This window comes from Colletotrichum gloeosporioides, assembly GCF_011800055.1.
Source record: "Colletotrichum gloeosporioides strain Lc1 chromosome Unknown consensus_51, whole genome shotgun sequence".
Taxonomy (NCBI): domain Eukaryota; kingdom Fungi; phylum Ascomycota; class Sordariomycetes; order Glomerellales; family Glomerellaceae; genus Colletotrichum; species Colletotrichum gloeosporioides.
Genome location: NW_025544696.1, coordinates 135,836 through 153,787, shown reverse-complemented (window position 1 = coordinate 153,787; position 17,952 = coordinate 135,836). Strand labels below are relative to the sequence as shown.

General features: G+C 51.2%; 3 protein-coding genes across 3 annotated transcripts; all 3 read left to right on the top strand.

Annotated features, from left to right (window-relative positions):
• Window positions 1-1,483: 1,483 nt before the first annotated feature.
• GCG54_00007848 (uncharacterized protein) lies at window positions 1,484-4,153 on the top strand (the record flags this gene model as incomplete). The annotated part of the gene is made up of 1 exon (XM_045407825.1): window positions 1,484-4,153. One exon carries the CDS (start codon window positions 1,484-1,486, stop codon window positions 4,151-4,153), a length of 2,670 nt encoding a protein of 889 aa, XP_045263214.1.
• A 2,064-nt stretch (window positions 4,154-6,217) lies between these two features.
• On the top strand, window positions 6,218-7,063 carry GCG54_00007847 (imidazole-4-carboxamide isomerase; the record flags this gene model as incomplete). The annotated part of the gene is made up of 2 exons (XM_045407824.1): window positions 6,218-6,707; window positions 6,777-7,063. The coding sequence occupies 2 exons, from the start codon at window positions 6,218-6,220 to the stop codon at window positions 7,061-7,063; spliced, it is 777 nt and encodes a 258-aa protein (XP_045263213.1).
• Window positions 7,064-12,816: 5,753 nt separating this feature from the next.
• On the top strand, window positions 12,817-17,609 carry GCG54_00007846 (Bud site selection protein BUD4; the record flags this gene model as incomplete). Its single annotated transcript, XM_045407823.1, has 4 exons — window positions 12,817-13,044; window positions 13,108-16,312; window positions 16,362-17,095; window positions 17,148-17,609. 4 exons carry the CDS (start codon window positions 12,817-12,819, stop codon window positions 17,607-17,609), a joined length of 4,629 nt encoding a protein of 1,542 aa, XP_045263212.1.
• Between the last annotated feature and the right edge of the window lie 343 nt (window positions 17,610-17,952).

Below are 17,952 nucleotides of genomic sequence, written 5' to 3'. Positions count from 1 at the left end.
GGTCTTCAATTCTGACGTGTCAGTGGTCACAGGAAGGTGATGTTTAATGAACTTTGAGGGTCGTTTTTTATTCGGGTTTGACGCAAGGCACGACGGCGGCGTAAACTGAACGATTCATCTGGTGGCAAGTGCCGGCTGGCTCGAAGACCACAACGTCACTGTCGAACCCTTTTACACATTTTCCAGGCGTAACGGTTAGGGGCGGTTTTTGCAACATGTAAAGGTTACGGCGGAACGGCACTCATACAACAAATACCATGGGCCAAAATAAGGGCCACCGGAGCAAGAAGCTTTCGAACGGAGGATGGCTGACGAGGATGTCTACCCCCGGAGTCACGGCGGTGCATCCGGGGGTAGAAGCCTCGTTCGCGAGTATGTTAGATTAGCAAGCAATTGTATTTTAATAGATGTGAGCACGATGTATCGGCCAATTCACTTTTTGCAAAGGATCCAAAAACTGCCAAGTGTGTCCTGACGAATGTCGCGATGTCGTTCCACAGCTGCGTCCATGCTGATTGACTTGATGGTTGATCAATTCGCCCTGAAATGGAGTAGGGAACGCCCCTGTTGGGTTGGGTGTCAATCGTAATTAGTGTTGCAGGCCCCTCCCCCAAGCCAGCAAAGCTCCCCATGATTATTGTTTTTCGTGCGGCCTTAATTTTGGCTTAATAGAGGGGGCTGGGGGCGGTGGTGGTGGTGGGATGGAGCGATCGAGGTTGGTTCGGTGGGCGGGCCGGGGGTGGCGGAGCGCTGACCTCTCTCATCCATCTGTCGCGCACCCTCTCACGCACGCTGATCGCTCTCACTGGCAGAAAGCCGCGTGTCGCAAAGCTGCATTTCTACTTCTCTCTTTCTTTTTTCTCCTCCCCCGACTTCTCTGTCGCAATACGCATACATCAACGAAAACCATCGGAACCAACGTCGCTTTTCATCGGAAATCGGTCGCGTTCATCGGCGCTGCAGTTCTACGGCACTGCGGCATCGATTCCACTTGGGCTCCGTCTGTCTTTGAAGGGCTTGGTTGGGCTTGGCTGAGCTGGACTGGAGACGTCCGTCGCACGGTTGATCGCCTACCTTACCTCGCCTTTTCCTTACTTTGGAGGGAGGGGCCACGGCGCAGAGGGGCGCGCGCGCGCAGCGAGCGCAGCAGGTTTTGAGGGAGGCTGCGTCTTGGTGTGCGTTAGGTACACGTACGCACACACCAAACTCTTTTTTATTTTCCCGACCTTTGCTTTGGGTCCTGCCATTGCATGACCGTATTCTAAGGTTTTCATTGGTGTTCGTCCATTGTTGGGAAAGGGAAAAAGAGTGCCATTGCGTCCGATATCGTGAGACGCTTTAGATGGACCACACGTCCCCGTCCGCCCGCGGCAGCGGTCCGGAGGCCAAGGGTCCAGGGCCCGCGGGAGGAGGGCCTGGGGGAGATGGGGTGGGAGCAGGAGTTGCGTCAGTGTTGCCGGACGACGTTTCTTCTGCATCTTCAATGTCGGACGAGGAGGATGCGGGCGGATATAGACCGCCGACGCCCCCGCCTCAGAGTCACGGGCAGAAGCGGCCCCCGCCGCAGAAGAGGCAGTCGCAGCAGTATTCTCCTGTGCCTCCGCCAGCGCCGACGCCTTTACAACCGCGGGATTCGTTCAAGCCTGCCAGGGTCGAGAGACGGGACCGAGAGAGGGACTTGCCGAGGGGGGATAGGTATATCCCCCGGGACCGCGACAGAGATCGGGATCAAGATCGGGACAAGGACGACGACAGGGACAGAGATAGGGACAGGGACAGGGAGAGCCCTCGCCGCGAAAGGGATTTACCGACCAGCCGTGACAGAGATTGGGACAGCGAGAGCCCGCGACGTGAGAGAGACGTCCCGAGAAGCCGCAATAGGGACTGGGACAGGGAAAGTCCACGGCGCGAAAGAGACGTTCCGAGGAATCGCAATAGGGATTGGGACAGGGAGAGCCCGCGCCGCGACAGAGACCGCGACAGGGACAGCCCGAGGGATCGCGACAGAGAACGGGACAGTCCGCCGCGGGACTTGAAGCGGCACAGCGTCGCGGCGGACCCCTCGCACCTCCGACGACCAACGGCGCCGCCGGCGAACGAGAGCACCCTCCACCACAACGGCAGCAAACGACAGAGCATCACGGAGCGGCTTATGAGCACGTGGCAGGCGCGCAAGGGAGGTGAGCCGCCGGCGGGGAATTCCCTCACGGCTCCCTCCCGGCGCGCCTCGTCCGCCTCCACAGCCGCGGGCAGGTTCAACCCCATCGCTCGCGTGCGCGAGTGGCTCGACACGTGCAACGCGGAGCACGGCGACCACTGCTCCGGCCCGCCGGGGGAGACGTGGCGACCGCTGTGGCTGATCGACTCCGTCAACCGGTGCCTCGTGAGGGCGCGAGCGACGGACCGGTATATCGCGCTGAGCTACGTGTACGAGCCGCCGCTGCCAAGCACGAGGGGCCCCGTGGAGACGTTGAGGGAGAACCTGGACATGCTGACGGCGAGTTTGGACGATGCGGATATACCGCAGACGATCCTGGACGCGATGTGGTTGGCGAGGAAGGTCGGGGTGAAGTACCTGTGGGTGGACCGGTTCTGCATCGTGCAGGATGACGACGTGGAGAGGGAGGAGTACGTGAAGAATATGGCGTACGTGTTTGCGAATGCGTACCTCACGATCGTGGCTGCGGCAGGGGACGCGGAGAGCGGGCTGAATGGGCTGGTGAGGCGGACGCCGGCTAAGGCGCCGCCAGGGAAGGTGAAGCATGAGGATTTGATCCTCGGGTCGAGGTGGGCCACACGGGCGTGGACGGTGCAGGAGGGGATGTACTCGAGGAGGAAAGTGTACGTGTTCGAGGAGACGGTCACGTGGGAGTGCCATTGCGAGGTGTGGCAGGGGGCACCCGGGGCCGGGGGCCGGTTCAGCAAGATACTAAAAGGGGGCAACAAGAACGCGCCGTGCCTGGCTCGGACGTTCCCTGCCGCGACGGGGTTCCTGCACCCCGTGTGGCCCGACATGGACGAGTACGCGCGGATCGCGATGGACTACAGCTCGAGGCGGGTGACGCTCATGTCCGACACGACGAGGGCGCTGCGGGGCATCACGACGGTCATGTCCAAGTCCTTTGCGGGCGGGTTCGTGTTCGGCATGCCGGTGTGCTTCCTGGACATCGCCATGCTGTGGCAGCCCCGGGCGATGATCAGGAGGAGGATGATGGTGCAGCCCGTCACGGGTATGAACCCGCTCCCGAGCTGGAGCTGGCTCGGGTGGCACTACGACGGGGTTCCCGCGGACATGTCGCTGTGGAGGGCGGCGGCGGATTACGTGCAGGACGCGCCGCCGGCCTCAGGAGGGGGCCGAAAGGAGAAGCGGTTCAAGAGCCCGTACGCGTTCCGGCTGAGGCCGTTGGTCAGCTATGAGCTCACGGACCGGGCGACGTACACGCGGCTGCCGAACGACGGGCTGATGTTCCGCGACAGGCGGCACCGGAGGACGCAGCCGTTGCCTGCGGGGTGGTCGAGGAGCGGCGGTGGCGGGTTTCGGTATGCGGGGGATCCGGAGTGTGTTTTCCGGTACCCTGTGCCGGTTGGAGAGATGAACGGGCCGGACGCGGCGGCGGCGCCGTTGGGGGATTACTCCATGAACGCGACGCTGCTGTCGTTCAGCACCACGGTAGCCTATCTGGAGGTCGACTTTGCGATGGCGAGGAACGCTGCGCCGGTGGATGGCAAAGGTGCCGCCGCCGCCGCCGCCGCCGGGGCTGCTGTCAATGGTGCTTCTGCGGTGGGAATCGCCGGGCCCGGGAGGGGCTACGGCGTGCCGCTTGCGATTGGGAACATCTGGTCGCGGACGGGCAAGTGGTGCGGGAACGTGACGGCGCACGACAGCTGGCTCGGCCTGCAGGGGGCGAACCACACCGGGGAGGAGAAGCTGGAGTTCATCGCCGTGTCGACGGCGAGCGAGAGGGGCGGGAGCCACGTGTTTGATATCCAGGCGTTCCGGGACAACATGGACGAGGACGAGATTGTTGACTTTGTTAATGTGCTGTGGGTCGAGAGGGTGGGAGGGGTGTGCTACCGGAGGGGGCTGGGACACGTCGTGCAGCGGGTTTGGGATGCTGTTGCGAGGGATCGGGTTGAGATATTGCTTGGGTAGGGCGTGCCTTTGGCCGTGAGTTGAAAATGAGGCGGAAGTTTGTTCAGATAGTTGTAGTGATCAGGATTTTGGATGGGTGGTCATCTGAGGTGATTTATAATTAGCGGGTGGTTGACGATGGGTTGGCAACGTAGTCGGGGGCACGTCTTGGTGATGCCTTTTATGTGGCCCACGATGCTTGGCGTTCTGAGCACGGAAACAAGCTCTACTCTTCGGATTTCGCAATGACCCAATTAATATGAATCCTACATGTTCAGTCTCGCCATCCGACTGCCTGTCTGCTCGGCCATTAAGCCAAACATGGCGGATGCTCATCGATGCCCAACAGCGTTTTTTCTGCCTGTGAAACTAAACAGCGTTTGCAGATCACCTCAAAGTCTCGCGGAGCTTACTTCAGAAGCCCCAATCGTGCATCCCCGCCTGATCCAGGAACGGCGCAGATCCACGTGGTTCATCCCACGTCAATTGTCCGAACCTGGAGCTAAATCTGAAGATGGGGGGTCACATGGTAGGATTTGCGATTATCCATTGGATCTGCCATGAATCCCATGTTCAGGGGATGGGTATTTTAGTCTTCTTTGATGTTTTGCATTTCGTGTGCTAGTCGAGCTTGACCGCCTAGATACTTTGTTTTGCATCCCCTCACTGACGGACCTAGCCATGATGTTTGTTTGCTGTACGGGTAGTGATTCGTCATGACTGGCCGAACGAACACCAGATTTCTGTGGGACAAAAGGCTCATTAAAATCAGATTAATTGATGTCTGTTTTGCTGCTCTGCTGCATACGGTTTTCTCGCTGGGTGTTGGCATCTTACAATGACGTCAAACCAGCTCCCCTGCCAAATTCCCACACCGACGGATAAGGTGACGATAAGAAGACAACACAAATCTCTTGCATCAACTCAAATGTCTGCTCAGCTGTTCAATATCTGTTGTGGCTTTGACGGATCCATTTACTGCGAAGTTTGTAACTGCAGCAATGTCACACATTCAGTAATTCCCGATCGGAGGTAGGACTCTAAGCAGCGCGAGCGTTTACTTCGACTGTTCAGCGGGGCATTTTCAGTAGCCATGCGTTGTTTCTGCGGTCTTCTTCTGACGGGCAACAAAGGGACGCCCATATGATGAATCGGCTTGACCTGACCAAAAGTTCGTGACTTCCAAGTGTGCACATGTCAGCACTCACCAGTGAATGTTGATGGGCAGCTGGAAGGAGTGCCTATGCGGCAAAACTGCTGCGGCCCTGGCTTGTTTCGGCCCAGACTGATGCCTAACTCACTTCTGTGATTGAGACACATTATCCACGACCAATTGCCAAACTATGTCACCGTGCAAAAGAATGTGGTATTCGCACGAATACGCAAAAAACTGATCGTGGCAGGGCTCGAACCTGCGACCTCTCGCGGACACCAATGTGAGGCGAGAATCTTAACCAACTAGAACACACGACCTTGTTGAAATTTCTAGCCAATTCTGAGACTGAGTTCCCTTGCGGAACGCGCACGCTTGACCACAAGCGAGATTTCGTTGACATTGATCTCATTGAGCAGAAAACAACCGCAAAATACTCTAGAACAACCACGATTACTTTTTGCATGAGCTGAGAAACTCAATGGCATTGTGTAATTGAGGAAGGAAGGGAGAGAGCTTCCCTATTCACCTGGTTTTTGCTATTAGGTTTAAGTGCGAGGTTGATCGCTGGATGTTGCTTCATAACAAGCGTCCAACTTCTGCTCAACAAGGCACATCGCATATCTATCCTCAGAGCATATTAATCATCTCATTCTCGATCTTTGGTGAGCACTGAGACTCAACCATTCTTGATAGAAGCTTGCTTTGGCTGAAATCAAAGCATTGAAAGCAATTCAAACATCACAGCAGCTTTGAACGCTGATCCAAAAAGTTAGGCCGGTACCGGGGCGAACCCCACCACCCACGCAAAACCTGAACAGGAGGGGTTGAGTTCAGTGGACAACAGCGGATCCGTGGTGACGCATCTCGAAGAGGAACCTCCTTCATCACCTTTCAGCCACGGCTAAAAAAGCACACACGTACACGCAGATATGACTCGATTCAGGCCGTGTATAGACCTGCACGCAGGACAGGTCAAGCAGATCGTCGGCGGCACGCTGGACAGCACGACGGCGGAGCTCAAGACCAACTTCGTGTCGACGCACCCGCCGGCCTACTTTGCGAAGCTCTACCGGGACAATGACCTCACGGGCGCGCATGTGATCATGTTGGGGCCGGGGAACACCGAGGCCGCGAGGGAGTCGCTCAAGGCGTGGCCGGGCGGGCTGCAGGTCGGCGGAGGCATCAACGACGGGAACGCGAGGGAGTGGGTTGAGGCGGGCGCGGAGAAGGTCATCATCACGTCGTACCTGTTCCCCGAGGGCCGGTTCAGCCAGGAGAGGCTGGACGCGGTGTTGCAGGCTCTCGGGGGCGACAGGGGCAAGCTCGTGATCGACCTGAGCTGCCGGCGGCGCGGGGACGATAGGTGGTTTGTGGCTATGAACAAGTGGCAGACCATTACGGACATGGAGGTCAACGCAGGTTGGTTTTCACGGTTGAATGAATCAATTGCTGAAGAAGTGGCTGACTGAGGTGACACATCTTTTCCAGAATCCATCAAGCAGTTGGAGCCGTACTGCTCCGAGTTTCTCATCCACGCCGCGGACAACGAGGGTCTGCAGAAGGGCATCGACGAGAAGCTCGTGGAGAGGCTGGCGGAGTGGTGCAGCCTGCCGGTCACGTACGCAGGCGGCGGCAGGAACCTCGAGGACCTGGAGATGGTGAAGAAGCTGAGCAAGGGCAAGGTGGACCTGACGATTGGCAGCGCGTTGGACTGTTTCGGTGGCAACGGGGTCAAGCTGGAGGAGTGTGTGGAGTGGAACAAGGGCCAGCAATGAAAAAGTAGGGTAGTAGTCATATCAAAAAAGTTTGTGGGACAAAAAGACACCTATCTCTGTCTTTCTCGCAGAGTTGTTGAGATGACAGGCGTCACATTCGGGTGGGTGACCGTGCGACTGGGACGAGGGCGGCGGCGTTGAGTCGTTTCAGCCAGTGCGACGCTAGAAAACCAGAAGAGAAGGCGGAAGAGTAGGAAGAGAAAAAACAACGAGTTAGGGCGTGATACTTATCCCTGATTTATCTTAGGGAAAAAGTCAGCAGGGGTCAAGTAGGTATAAAAAATAACAAAAAATTGAATTTTAGATAGATACTATACCTCTTCTAGTATGGATTTACCCTTATACAAAAGGTACCTATTCTAGCTAGAATTATATATTATTACCCCCCCTACTTATAAAGTATAGCCCTTAATAGAGGCTTAAAATAGGGGTAGTTAACCTAAAAACTAACTAAAAAGCAGACTAAATAAAAACTTCTATCTACTATAAATCTTATTATAAATTTATTAACTTTAGCTAATATAAGTAACAAAATAGATTAATATACTTATAACCTAGTAGTAGTAGTTATAACTATTAATAATAACTTTTAAACTAATAATAAGAGGGTTAATAGGTATACCCTACTTAAGCTTAATATTACTATAGTATATTAATACTATTTAAAAAAGGGCGTTATAATTATAGAAGAGTACTTTAGTATAATTAATACTAACTTCTAAGATATATTCTACTTAACTAAAATAAAGTTTATTTTACTTATTAGCTAGCTATATAAGAGGGATATTCTCTATAATTTAAAATACTAAATAGTTAAATAGAAAGTAATAATCTTTCTATATATTATAAGGTACTTAGCTACTTAGTATAATACTTCTACTTAGTTTAGTATATTATAAATAGCTATATTATATATCTTTAGTAAGGTACTAAAGGTGATATATATTATATATAAGCATTTTATTAAACTACCTAACTAATTATATATCTTAGAGGTAGTTAAACTTAATAATAATACTACTTAGTTTAATAGCTATATTAGAGTAATTAATAGGATATATATCCCTATATTTATTACTACTAATAACTAGAAAAGATTTTATAACTATAAAGGCTACTTAGCTTAAAATATATTAGTAGTAGTAGACTTTAATTACTTATTTTAATATATACTAGTTAGCACTAAGAGGTTAATAAATAATACTACCCTTTTTAATTAGATATTAGTATAGTTATTTAAAGTACTAAATAGTAAATATTACCTTACTAATTTAGGCTTCTAGTATAACCTTAAAAGTATTATAATCCTATTTAATAGTAAGAAGTACTACTTAAAAGACTTTAGAGAGGGTATATATCTAGAAACCCTAAAAGAATTATATAATTTAAGGTATATATACCTAAGGACTAAAGTTAAGAAGGTATTTAATATATTAAAGAGGGTTTTTATAATTCTATAGAAAGGGGCGCTAAAGTATAGCTTTAATATATAGGTTAAGATTATATATAATATAATAAGCCTATATAACTTTATTAAAATTCTAGAAAAAAAGTAGAGAGAGGTAGCTAAAGTAAATAAACCTAATAAGGCTAAGAATAAGATTATAATCCTAATAATAGTAGCTATAAGAACAGATAAGGTTATAAGTAATAAAAAAGAGTTAGAGATTTAATAGTAATTATTAATTTAGTATTAATAGTAGTAGTAGAAGTTATTAGAAGAGGAAGAGTAATTAGTAAGTTAATAAGTAAGTAGTTAGTAAAAAGATATTTTTTAATATAATATTCTATATAATATTTAATATAATATATAGCTCTTTTTTTAACCTCTCTACCCCTCTAAAAAGCTAATAAGAAACTCTTATTACTCTTATTAGTACTATTAGTAGGTCTTTTTTTAATACTAAAAAGTAATTTTATAAAGTAGATATTAAATCTACACCCTCTTATTAATTAAAAAGGAAATAAAGTTTTTTAGTTTAAAAGTATACTATAGCTATCCTCTTTACTACCCTCTATTAAATTATTAATTTTATTACTATCTCTAACCTTATTATTAATATTAACCCTCTTACTACTACTTAAGATACTAAATTTTTCTAAGTATAATAACTTTAATACCTCTAGTAGCGCGTTAAATATAGAGGTATTAAGAAGATTATCCTTAAAGTATAGGCTTACCTTTAAAATACTTTTAGGATTAAACTAACCTCTAAATTTAGTACTATAAGCTTAGATACTATAAGTAATTATTATTTTATTAGTTAAAGTTACTAGATTATTAAACCTACTATAGATTACCTAAGTAGCCTTATTTTTTTAATCCTTTTATACCTTTTTTATTACTACCTTCTTATTAATACTTTAGCTACCTTAATATTTATTTAATATATTATTAATAAAGCTTAAGCTTAAAGTATTAACTTAGGGGTTTTAGTTAGCTATATATTACTACTATACTAGCCTAATTAATATATTACTACTTATAACTATTAACTTATTATTATTAACTTTATTAGTAGCTTAGTATTACTATAAGCTTTAAACCTCTATAATATTATTACTAGTTAGCTTTATACCTACTTAGATCTTATTATATAAAGTATAGATATACTTTATACCTTTCTACTTTATACTAGTATACTTAGGGTTCTTAGTTTACTAATCTACCTATATAAAGTTAGTTATACTAATTTTACTACTCTTATTATTATACCTAATACCTAACTTATTAACTAATTAGAAGACTTATTAATACTTTTAATATATAGTATTATACTTAGTAGTAAGGTTATTAATTATAAACTAACTATTAGTAGTAAAGAAAGCTAAAGTTATTATTCCTAGTATCTTAATAATAGCTAAGCGAAATATTATCTTTTTATTATTTATTATAAAAAACCTCCTATATTAGTATAAAACTAAGTAAAGCTAAAAGAACTTCTTAATATACTTAAGGTGCTAAATTAGCTTCTTAAGCTTTTAATAAGATTACTAAGATAACTACCTACTATTAGCCTCTTTAGCCTAGATATTATTAATATTATTAACTTAGGTATTATTAAGGTTATTAACTTAGGTATTATTAAGGTTATTAACTTAGGTATTATTAAGGTTATTAATTAGTATATTAATTAGCTAGGTATTAAGGCTAAAATTACCACCTTAGCCCTTAATAGTATAGTTATTATCTAAATTAAATTAGTAGTTATTAATTATATTATTAGTTAATAAGCTACTAATAGCTACTTATTAGCTTAGGGGGGGGTTTATAAAGGCGTTAATATAGACTCCTATATAAATAGATATAGCAGGAAATAAAAAGTAATACTACCACCCTTTAGCGTTCTAAAACGAAAGTATAGGAACCTCTATATACTACTAACTAAGGTAAATCCCTTATTTCGCTTATATATAGTACTTTAACGCTAACCCACGCTATAGATCCACTGCCTCTAAGTCACTAAAGTACCCCTAAGATTTATTCCCCAAGATAAATCAGGGACAAGTATCACGCCCTTAGTCTAGTTTCTAGTGGTAGAGTAAAACACACGATACTCCTCTTTCTTTGGTGCCCGTGGCGATACGATGAGGCTAAGGGGACTAAGAGGGCCCCGTTCTGCGAGATTTACGTACATGTGTACGTACAGATGCACGATCGATGATGTGCTTCCGGCTGGGCATTTATTCTCCTTCGCGTCCGATCTTCCCCTCTCTCGCCGGGGCTGAGGAGGATGACAGAAGGAAGAGGAGGGGGAGGCAATGGAAGGGAGGGGCAATCCCATGGGACGGGGGCAGATGGTGCACCTGGCTCGTGGAGAGACAGACAGTGAGGATGGAGAATGGAGACAGAGACTGGAGACTGGAGGCGTCTGGACATGGGATCTTGACAGGAGGAACCACAAGGGGAGGGAGGGGGAGTCAGTCAGTTGCGGCGCGGCGCACACCGGGCCTTAGGAAAAGAGCGATGGCTTTTGCGCCGGCGGGGGCGGGGACGCAGATGGTGCAGCTTCTAGGAACAAAGTCCGGGCGATCAATTGCGCGGCTACCTTACCTTTGGTTAGCCACATGTGAAAGAGGCCGGATCATGACCTGACAGACGCAACGGTTTATAACGAATGTAGAGAAAAAACCTTTCAAAAGAGAGAAGAAACACGCCAGGCAAACGGACGGCTGCAGCTAGGCAACCCGAGTTGCGCAAGTGAGGGACCACGGCAAGATAAGACAGCGAGAAGATGAAATCCGCTTTTCGGAGCGCGTGGTGATACTCTACCAACACGCAATGCACCTCTGCAGTACCCCTGGCAACTACATAAATGGCCTGTCCAGTACGGATAGTCTTCTACGGATACATATCCCAAGCCTTGAGGCTAAAGACTAATGACACAGCCCACCAAAGATAGAGAGGGGGCTCCGTCAGACTCGACACAGATGCGATGCGCAGATAGACAGAAAGCACGACATCGTGTGCCTTGCGCCGGACAGAAGCGAGCTCTATGGAGCTGGACCAGGGACGGGAAACAAGGTGCCGGGCCACGGTGATCACGATGACTTGGGCTTGGTTGAACGGCATTGTCTGATGGGATGGTGAGATCCTTGCTCTCAGCTGCCGTGTTGGCCCGGCGAATTGTGCATGTACGGCGGCTCGACAACAACACAGGAAGCAGGTTGTTGTTTACTTTGACTCCTCGTCTGCAGCTTTTTGCCTCGCCTTGCCTTGCCTATGCCCATGCCTGGCCTTGCATACTAAGTACAATGCCCTTCCTTGCTTGGTGTCCCTGGACAGGCAGGCATCCGACCACGACACGGCTGGAGGCTTTGCTTTGCTTTCCATGTTGCTTGCTTGCTTGCTTCTTCTCCCTGCAGTGTGTTCCTTGGGTTGGCCATCGAGGCCCATTACTCGCTCGCTAAGGTCACAGAAAGAGTGGGAACGTGCGGCAGAAACAGTGGTGATGGAGTGGTGCTCCAGGCGGGTAGCTGGTGGATAGCGGCGGCCTTTGGGGCACCTGCCAACTGAAGCTCCCCCCCATCCACTGACTGCCGTGTGTGCCCCTCGTCTGCCTTGGGTACCTCGTAGAAGTAAATACGCCGTCGCCAGGAGCAACGCCCGCCCGACAAAGAGCTGCCTTCCTTGTTTGTTTACTTCTCCCGCACCCGCGCACCAATCACCGCTTCCCCGCCTCAACCTCGATTGCAACCGCCGCCTGCCCTTAAACAACAAGACAAACCACACCGACCAACAACACGGCCTGCTTCTTCTCTTGTTGCCTTCTCACCACCCTTCCCCCGTCGTCAGGAACGCTACTCTTATTGTTGCTGCACTTTTGGCGGCACCGCCTTTTGGTCTTTTTTTTGTGTGCGTTGCCTGTTGTTTTGCGACCTTCTACCCGCATCCCGCATCCCGCCATCCATCCGAGCCTTCTCCTGCTCCATTCCAGTCATCCCTCGTCAATCAATTACACGCACCAGAGCATCGGAATTTACCACGGCAAAAAGGGCAGAGCGAAAGAAGTGTCCCCACGAGACGCAATACGTCAAACATTCATTCTAGTACAACCTTTACGCATCGCGTTTTCCCCTTTGTGTCTTGCGAGCCGCTCCGAATTCTACGCCAATCCCCGAGAGCAGGATCCGCCGCAGCAGAGCCTGCCCGACCCTGAATTTCTTTTCGAGCATTCATCGCCAAAACTCATCTACTACTACGACTGTTTGCCGCCAGATGCGCCTTCGCGGCCATAGAAACATCACCTAAAATGGCATCTCAAGAGGACCCAGTAAGTGCCTCTGCCCGCTGCCCAGTGCTCATCGCACCCTCGCGACTAACACCTTCACCTCAGGTACACCCTTTGCGCATCTCCAAGGGCTCCACGGGCTCAACAGGATCACCGCCTCCCAAGGCAGCAAACCTCCCTCGCGCACTTTCAGAGTTGTCCCCTTCGGACCTTAGACGAAACTCTCCCAGCTTCAAGCAGCCATCCAAGGTAAGCGGATCGTGTCTTAGACAGGCCCCCGGCCCAGAATTTCCTCTAACAAACGCCGCGCAGAAGATGACTCTGAACACCGACTCCTCCCCATTCCAGTCGTCTCCAATGGAGACCACCACGTCACCTAGGCTGTTTTGGCAGAAGCGCAACCTCGACTCCATCAGCACCGAGACCCAGAACCTATACGGCGGTCGCCACGGCTCGCCTTCACCAACCCGTCGCACATCCATCGAACGCCTGCAAAAGGCTTCGCGCGTCAAGAATAGCAACATCCTCGCTCTGGAGCAGAAGCAGGAATACGACCCTACCAGGGTGCCTCAGATCGAACGCCCTCTTGCCAACTACTCGGCATCCGCATATGGAGGATCAGCCGCCCCTACCGCCATCATCAACGGGCTTCGGTCCTCGGACTCTTTGAGCAGGGGTTTCGGCCACCAGCGCAACAACAGCAGCAAGTCCAACATCCCCATCTACAGCCCGGCAACGAGCCCGACCAAGGCTTCTGGCGACGTCACTCCGATGCAAGCCACCTTCTCCAGCCCTCCCAAGAGCCCAGGCAAGGAGCCCGGATCACCCATGAAGTCGTCGCTCTCTCGCAGCAACTTCAAGAGCAGCTTCGACCCCGAGACCGGGACATGGTCTGCCGACACCTCCTTTGACGACCGCGAGCTTCCCTCCGGCAAATCCCTCCACAGGCACGCCAAGAGCGTCACCTTCGACGCGGCGCCCCCCCAGATCAACGAGTATGAGATGGCCACACCTGACATTTCATCCATCGGATCCAATTCCCGCGAGGGCAGCTTCGATTCTATGGATGACGAGGATGATGATGAGGAGCATTACCATCTCGGCGACCACGATATCGGAGAGGATAGCTTCGATGCTTCCTTGGAGGACACAGATAAGACACCTGTTGTCGGCCCCGATGACTGGAGGCAGTCTGCCGAGCGCATGGAGGACCCCTTCGAGAGCAGCCCCATGCCCGAGTCACTGCCGGCCCGCCCCGGTAGGCCAGAGCATGTTCGCTCCGACTCTTCCACCTCAGACCACCGCCCCTTGCCGCCTCTCCCCGGCATGGGTGGCTCATTCACCCGCAGCGAGTCTCGCCTCAGCGATTCCCGCGGCTCACCCGGTATCTCAGCTACTGCTGAGAGGATGCTGGGTACCCACCGCAGCTTGCCTTCACCGCCGCCCGCGGCCGCTGCTGCAAGCAAGTCGGAGATCCAAAGCATTGGCAACGGCAAGATGACCCTCGAGGAGAGACTGAAGCTTATGATGCTTTCGGACGACCACAAGTCGGCCAGCGAGCAGCAGAGAGAACGTCGTCTACGTCGTGGCGCTCAACGCGATAGATTCCAGAGCCCTTCGTCCGAGACGGAGACTGCTGAGTCGAGCATGCTCGAGGCCGATGAGGAGGATGATACCATTGGTGACATCTCGGCGCTTGAGGACTATGAGCTACCAACTCGCATCTCTCGCGAATCCATCCTCCGCCGCGTTAACACTGGCGAAACCGCACAAGAGGCCGAGTACTTCTCCTCCCCGGCGCCTAGCTCCAGCCCGGAGCGCCCAAGCCCTGAGCGTCGCCTCCCCCTTCCCCTTGACCCCGACGTTCCTATTCCTTCCACCGAAGACTCTATCTTGGACGATGAGGTCTCCGACTTGTCGGATGAGGAAGGCAGTGTCATCATCCACCGCGATGAGGACACTGATGCTGAGACTGAGTCTATCACTGACTTCTACGCCCGATCCGAGGATGAGAACGATGCGGACTCTGCAAGCCACTATTCTGACGGCCCCGCTCGCGTGCCCGAAGTCACTCAAGTAGATGAGGAGATCCTCACTCCTCGTGCTGCTAGCCCCCAGCAGGCTTTCCAGTCTTTCGACATTGCTTCTGAAATAAGACCTCTTGAGCTCAAGTCCGACAAGACTGGAAACACCCCTACTGAGTCGCCTGTCGAGTCTCCTATGGAGCTGCCCGCCAAGGAGCCTACCCCCGAGCCTGCGGAGGTCATTGAGCCTGAGGCTGAGATGGAACCCGAAATCCAGGAGATTGAGCAAGAACAGGAGAAGCAGGTCGAGTCGCCTGCTTCCGTCCATTCTGGTCTGCCTGAGATGAAGGATGAAGCCAAGGAGAATGAGTTCTCCAAGGGTCTACAGTCCTTCATGTTGCCGCCTCCTCCCGAGCCCACAGCTCAAGACCTGGAAGAACTTCAGCCCCCGCCCAAGATGGCAGACGTTCAGGCTCAGCGTCCCTTTACTCCTCCTCAGCTCCAGGGTCTCTACGACGGCTCTGGCTGGGGCGAGCCGGAGGATGAATACGACGATGAACCCGGTACGCCCGAGTCCGTCATTCATCGCCCGATTGAGGATTCAGACGAGGAGTCAGACTTTGAGGAGTCCATGCTCGAGCATCCTCCCTCGATTGCCGAGGAACCCCTGGAGTCTCCTGCCATCCCCGAGCGTCAGGCAACCATCAAGGCCTCCGGCTCCAAGCTCAAGACTAGGCCGTCCAACACTCCCTCCGACATCATTGCGATGAGGGAAGCCCGGCGTCAAGTTAGTCGCGAGGTGCCAGATATTCCCCCTATCCCTGAGCGTCACCGCAATAGACTGTCTCGCGATCTTACCGAGGAGTCCAACGTCGGTGAGGACTACTACACGCAGCGCCACCCGAGCTTCAAGAAGCGCAGTCTCACCCTGGATCTCGACTTTGGTCTCAGTCTCGACCAAGATTTCGATCGCGTCATCGAACAACAAAAGGTTGCTTTTTCTCAACAAGTTTACGAAGCCTCCCAGATTGCGAGCAAAAGCCTCAGCAGACAAGCGTCTAGGCCGACCGCATCCAACAGAGAGATAATCGCAGAAGAAACACAATCACAGAATGCTAACATCAAGTCTCGTAATCAGCGCGGATACCTCATGCGTCAGAACACAAAGCTTGTTACCGCAAGTGACAAGGAATCTGATGACAAGTGGAAGACCAGATCGGCTGGCAACTCCCCGGTGAAGACCGACCGCCCGCAGTCGTGGACCGTCGAGCCCTGGAATGGTAGGCCCAGACAGAAGAGCGTAAGACGATCGCGCGCCCACACCAGCGGACCGGCGCCGCCCTTGCCCGGCCAGGAGAGCAACGCTCACACTCTTAACCCGTTGGCTGAGGAGGACTTGAACCCCGAGTTGGCTACCGAGGAGAGCGGTGAGCGCGGCAGACTCTTCATAAAGGTGTTGGGTGTGAAGGATCTGGATCTTCCCATCCCTAGAAGTGAGTCGCACTGTCCGATGAAGCGCCATATGGTACTAACATTTCCCAGACGAGCGAACTTGGTTCAGCTTAACCCTCGACAACGGTGTTCACTGTGTCACCACGGCTTGGCTTGAGCTCGCCCGCAACGCTCCCATCGGCCAGGAGTTCGAACTTGTCGTGCCTAATGATCTCGAGTTCCAACTGACCCTCAACGTCAAGCTCGAGAAGCCTCTGCCGAAGAAGGTCGTTGTTCAGTCGTCTCCTACTAAGGCTAGCAAGCCCAAGACGTCTACCTTTAGCAGGGTGTTTGCGTCCCCCAAGAAGCGCAAGGAGATGGAGCTGCGCGCCCGTGAGGAGGAAGAGAGACAGGCAGCGCAGCAGCGTGAAGCCCAAGCTAGACAAATGAAGGTCGCGCCCAGCGCCTGGGATCTGTTGTCGCCTCTCGCCGCAGAGGACGGTAGCTTCGCCCGCTCCTACGTCTGCCTCAAGGAGCACGAATCTCGCTGCTACGGTCGTCCATACGTCGTCAACGTTGCCTGCTTCAATGAGTGGGCCACGGAAGAGGCTGCCTTTGCGTCCAGCGTCAAGAGCAAGCGTGGTAGCACCGCGGTTGTCCGCCGTGCCCCGTACAAGATTGGAAAGCTGGAGCTCCAGCTCCTCTTCGTTCCGCGCCCTAAGGGAGCCACGGACGATGACATGCCCAAGAGCATGAACTCTTGCATCCGGGAGATCAAGGCTGCCGAGGAGCGTCTCTCCAAGAACTGGGAGGGCCACTTGAGTCAGCAGGGTGGCGATTGCCCGGTAAGATACCTTGATGTCCATTACTTTACTTCTTTGCTAACATCAATCTCAGTACTGGCGTCGTCGCTACTTCAAGCTTGTCGGCACCAAGCTGACGGCCTACCACGAGGCAACTCGTCAGCCCCGTGCCACCATCAACCTCGCCAATGCCAAGCGCCTGATTGATGATCGACGCGCATTGACGGAGAAGGAGACGACAGGCAAGGGTGGCCGTCGCCGCAGGTCTGCCTTTGCCGAAGAAGAAGAAGGCTACATGTTCGTCGAGGAAGGCTTCCGCATCCGTTTCAACAACGGCGAGCTCATCGACTTCTACGCCGACACGGCCGAGGATAAGGAGGGCTGGATGCAAGCACTCACGGACGTCGTCGGCCGACCAGAGGGTGGAGGCGAGGGCGACGACGGACCTCGCAGCAAGGGCAAGTGGTGCGAGCTCGTGCTCAAGAGAGAGGATGCGCTGCGACGTCGGGCAGAGGGCCGGCGGGTGCACTCGCGGACCAAGAGCACATTCAACTAAAGCGATACCCCCTTCTTTTCTTTATGATTTTGGCATGACCGGGACGATCGGAGAGGACGAGGACGAAGGAACGGGAGACACGGCATGATCTATGATTCTCTTGGACCAGGTGTTCGTGATCGGATGATCATGTGTCTCGTCCGCTCTTGACCGAAAAAAAAAAAATGGCTTGCGTCTGCCTCGCGCACTCTCGCCCCAATGTTTAATAATTTGGCTGATAGGACGGCGTTTGGGCATGGTTTGGAAGGCAAGCAAGCAAGCAAAGGGTGGAAGTTCCGGAGATTGTGAGAGTCATTGTCTTTGTGGTTTTTCTCTTTTTCTACTAGATTCGTACGCGGTCTCT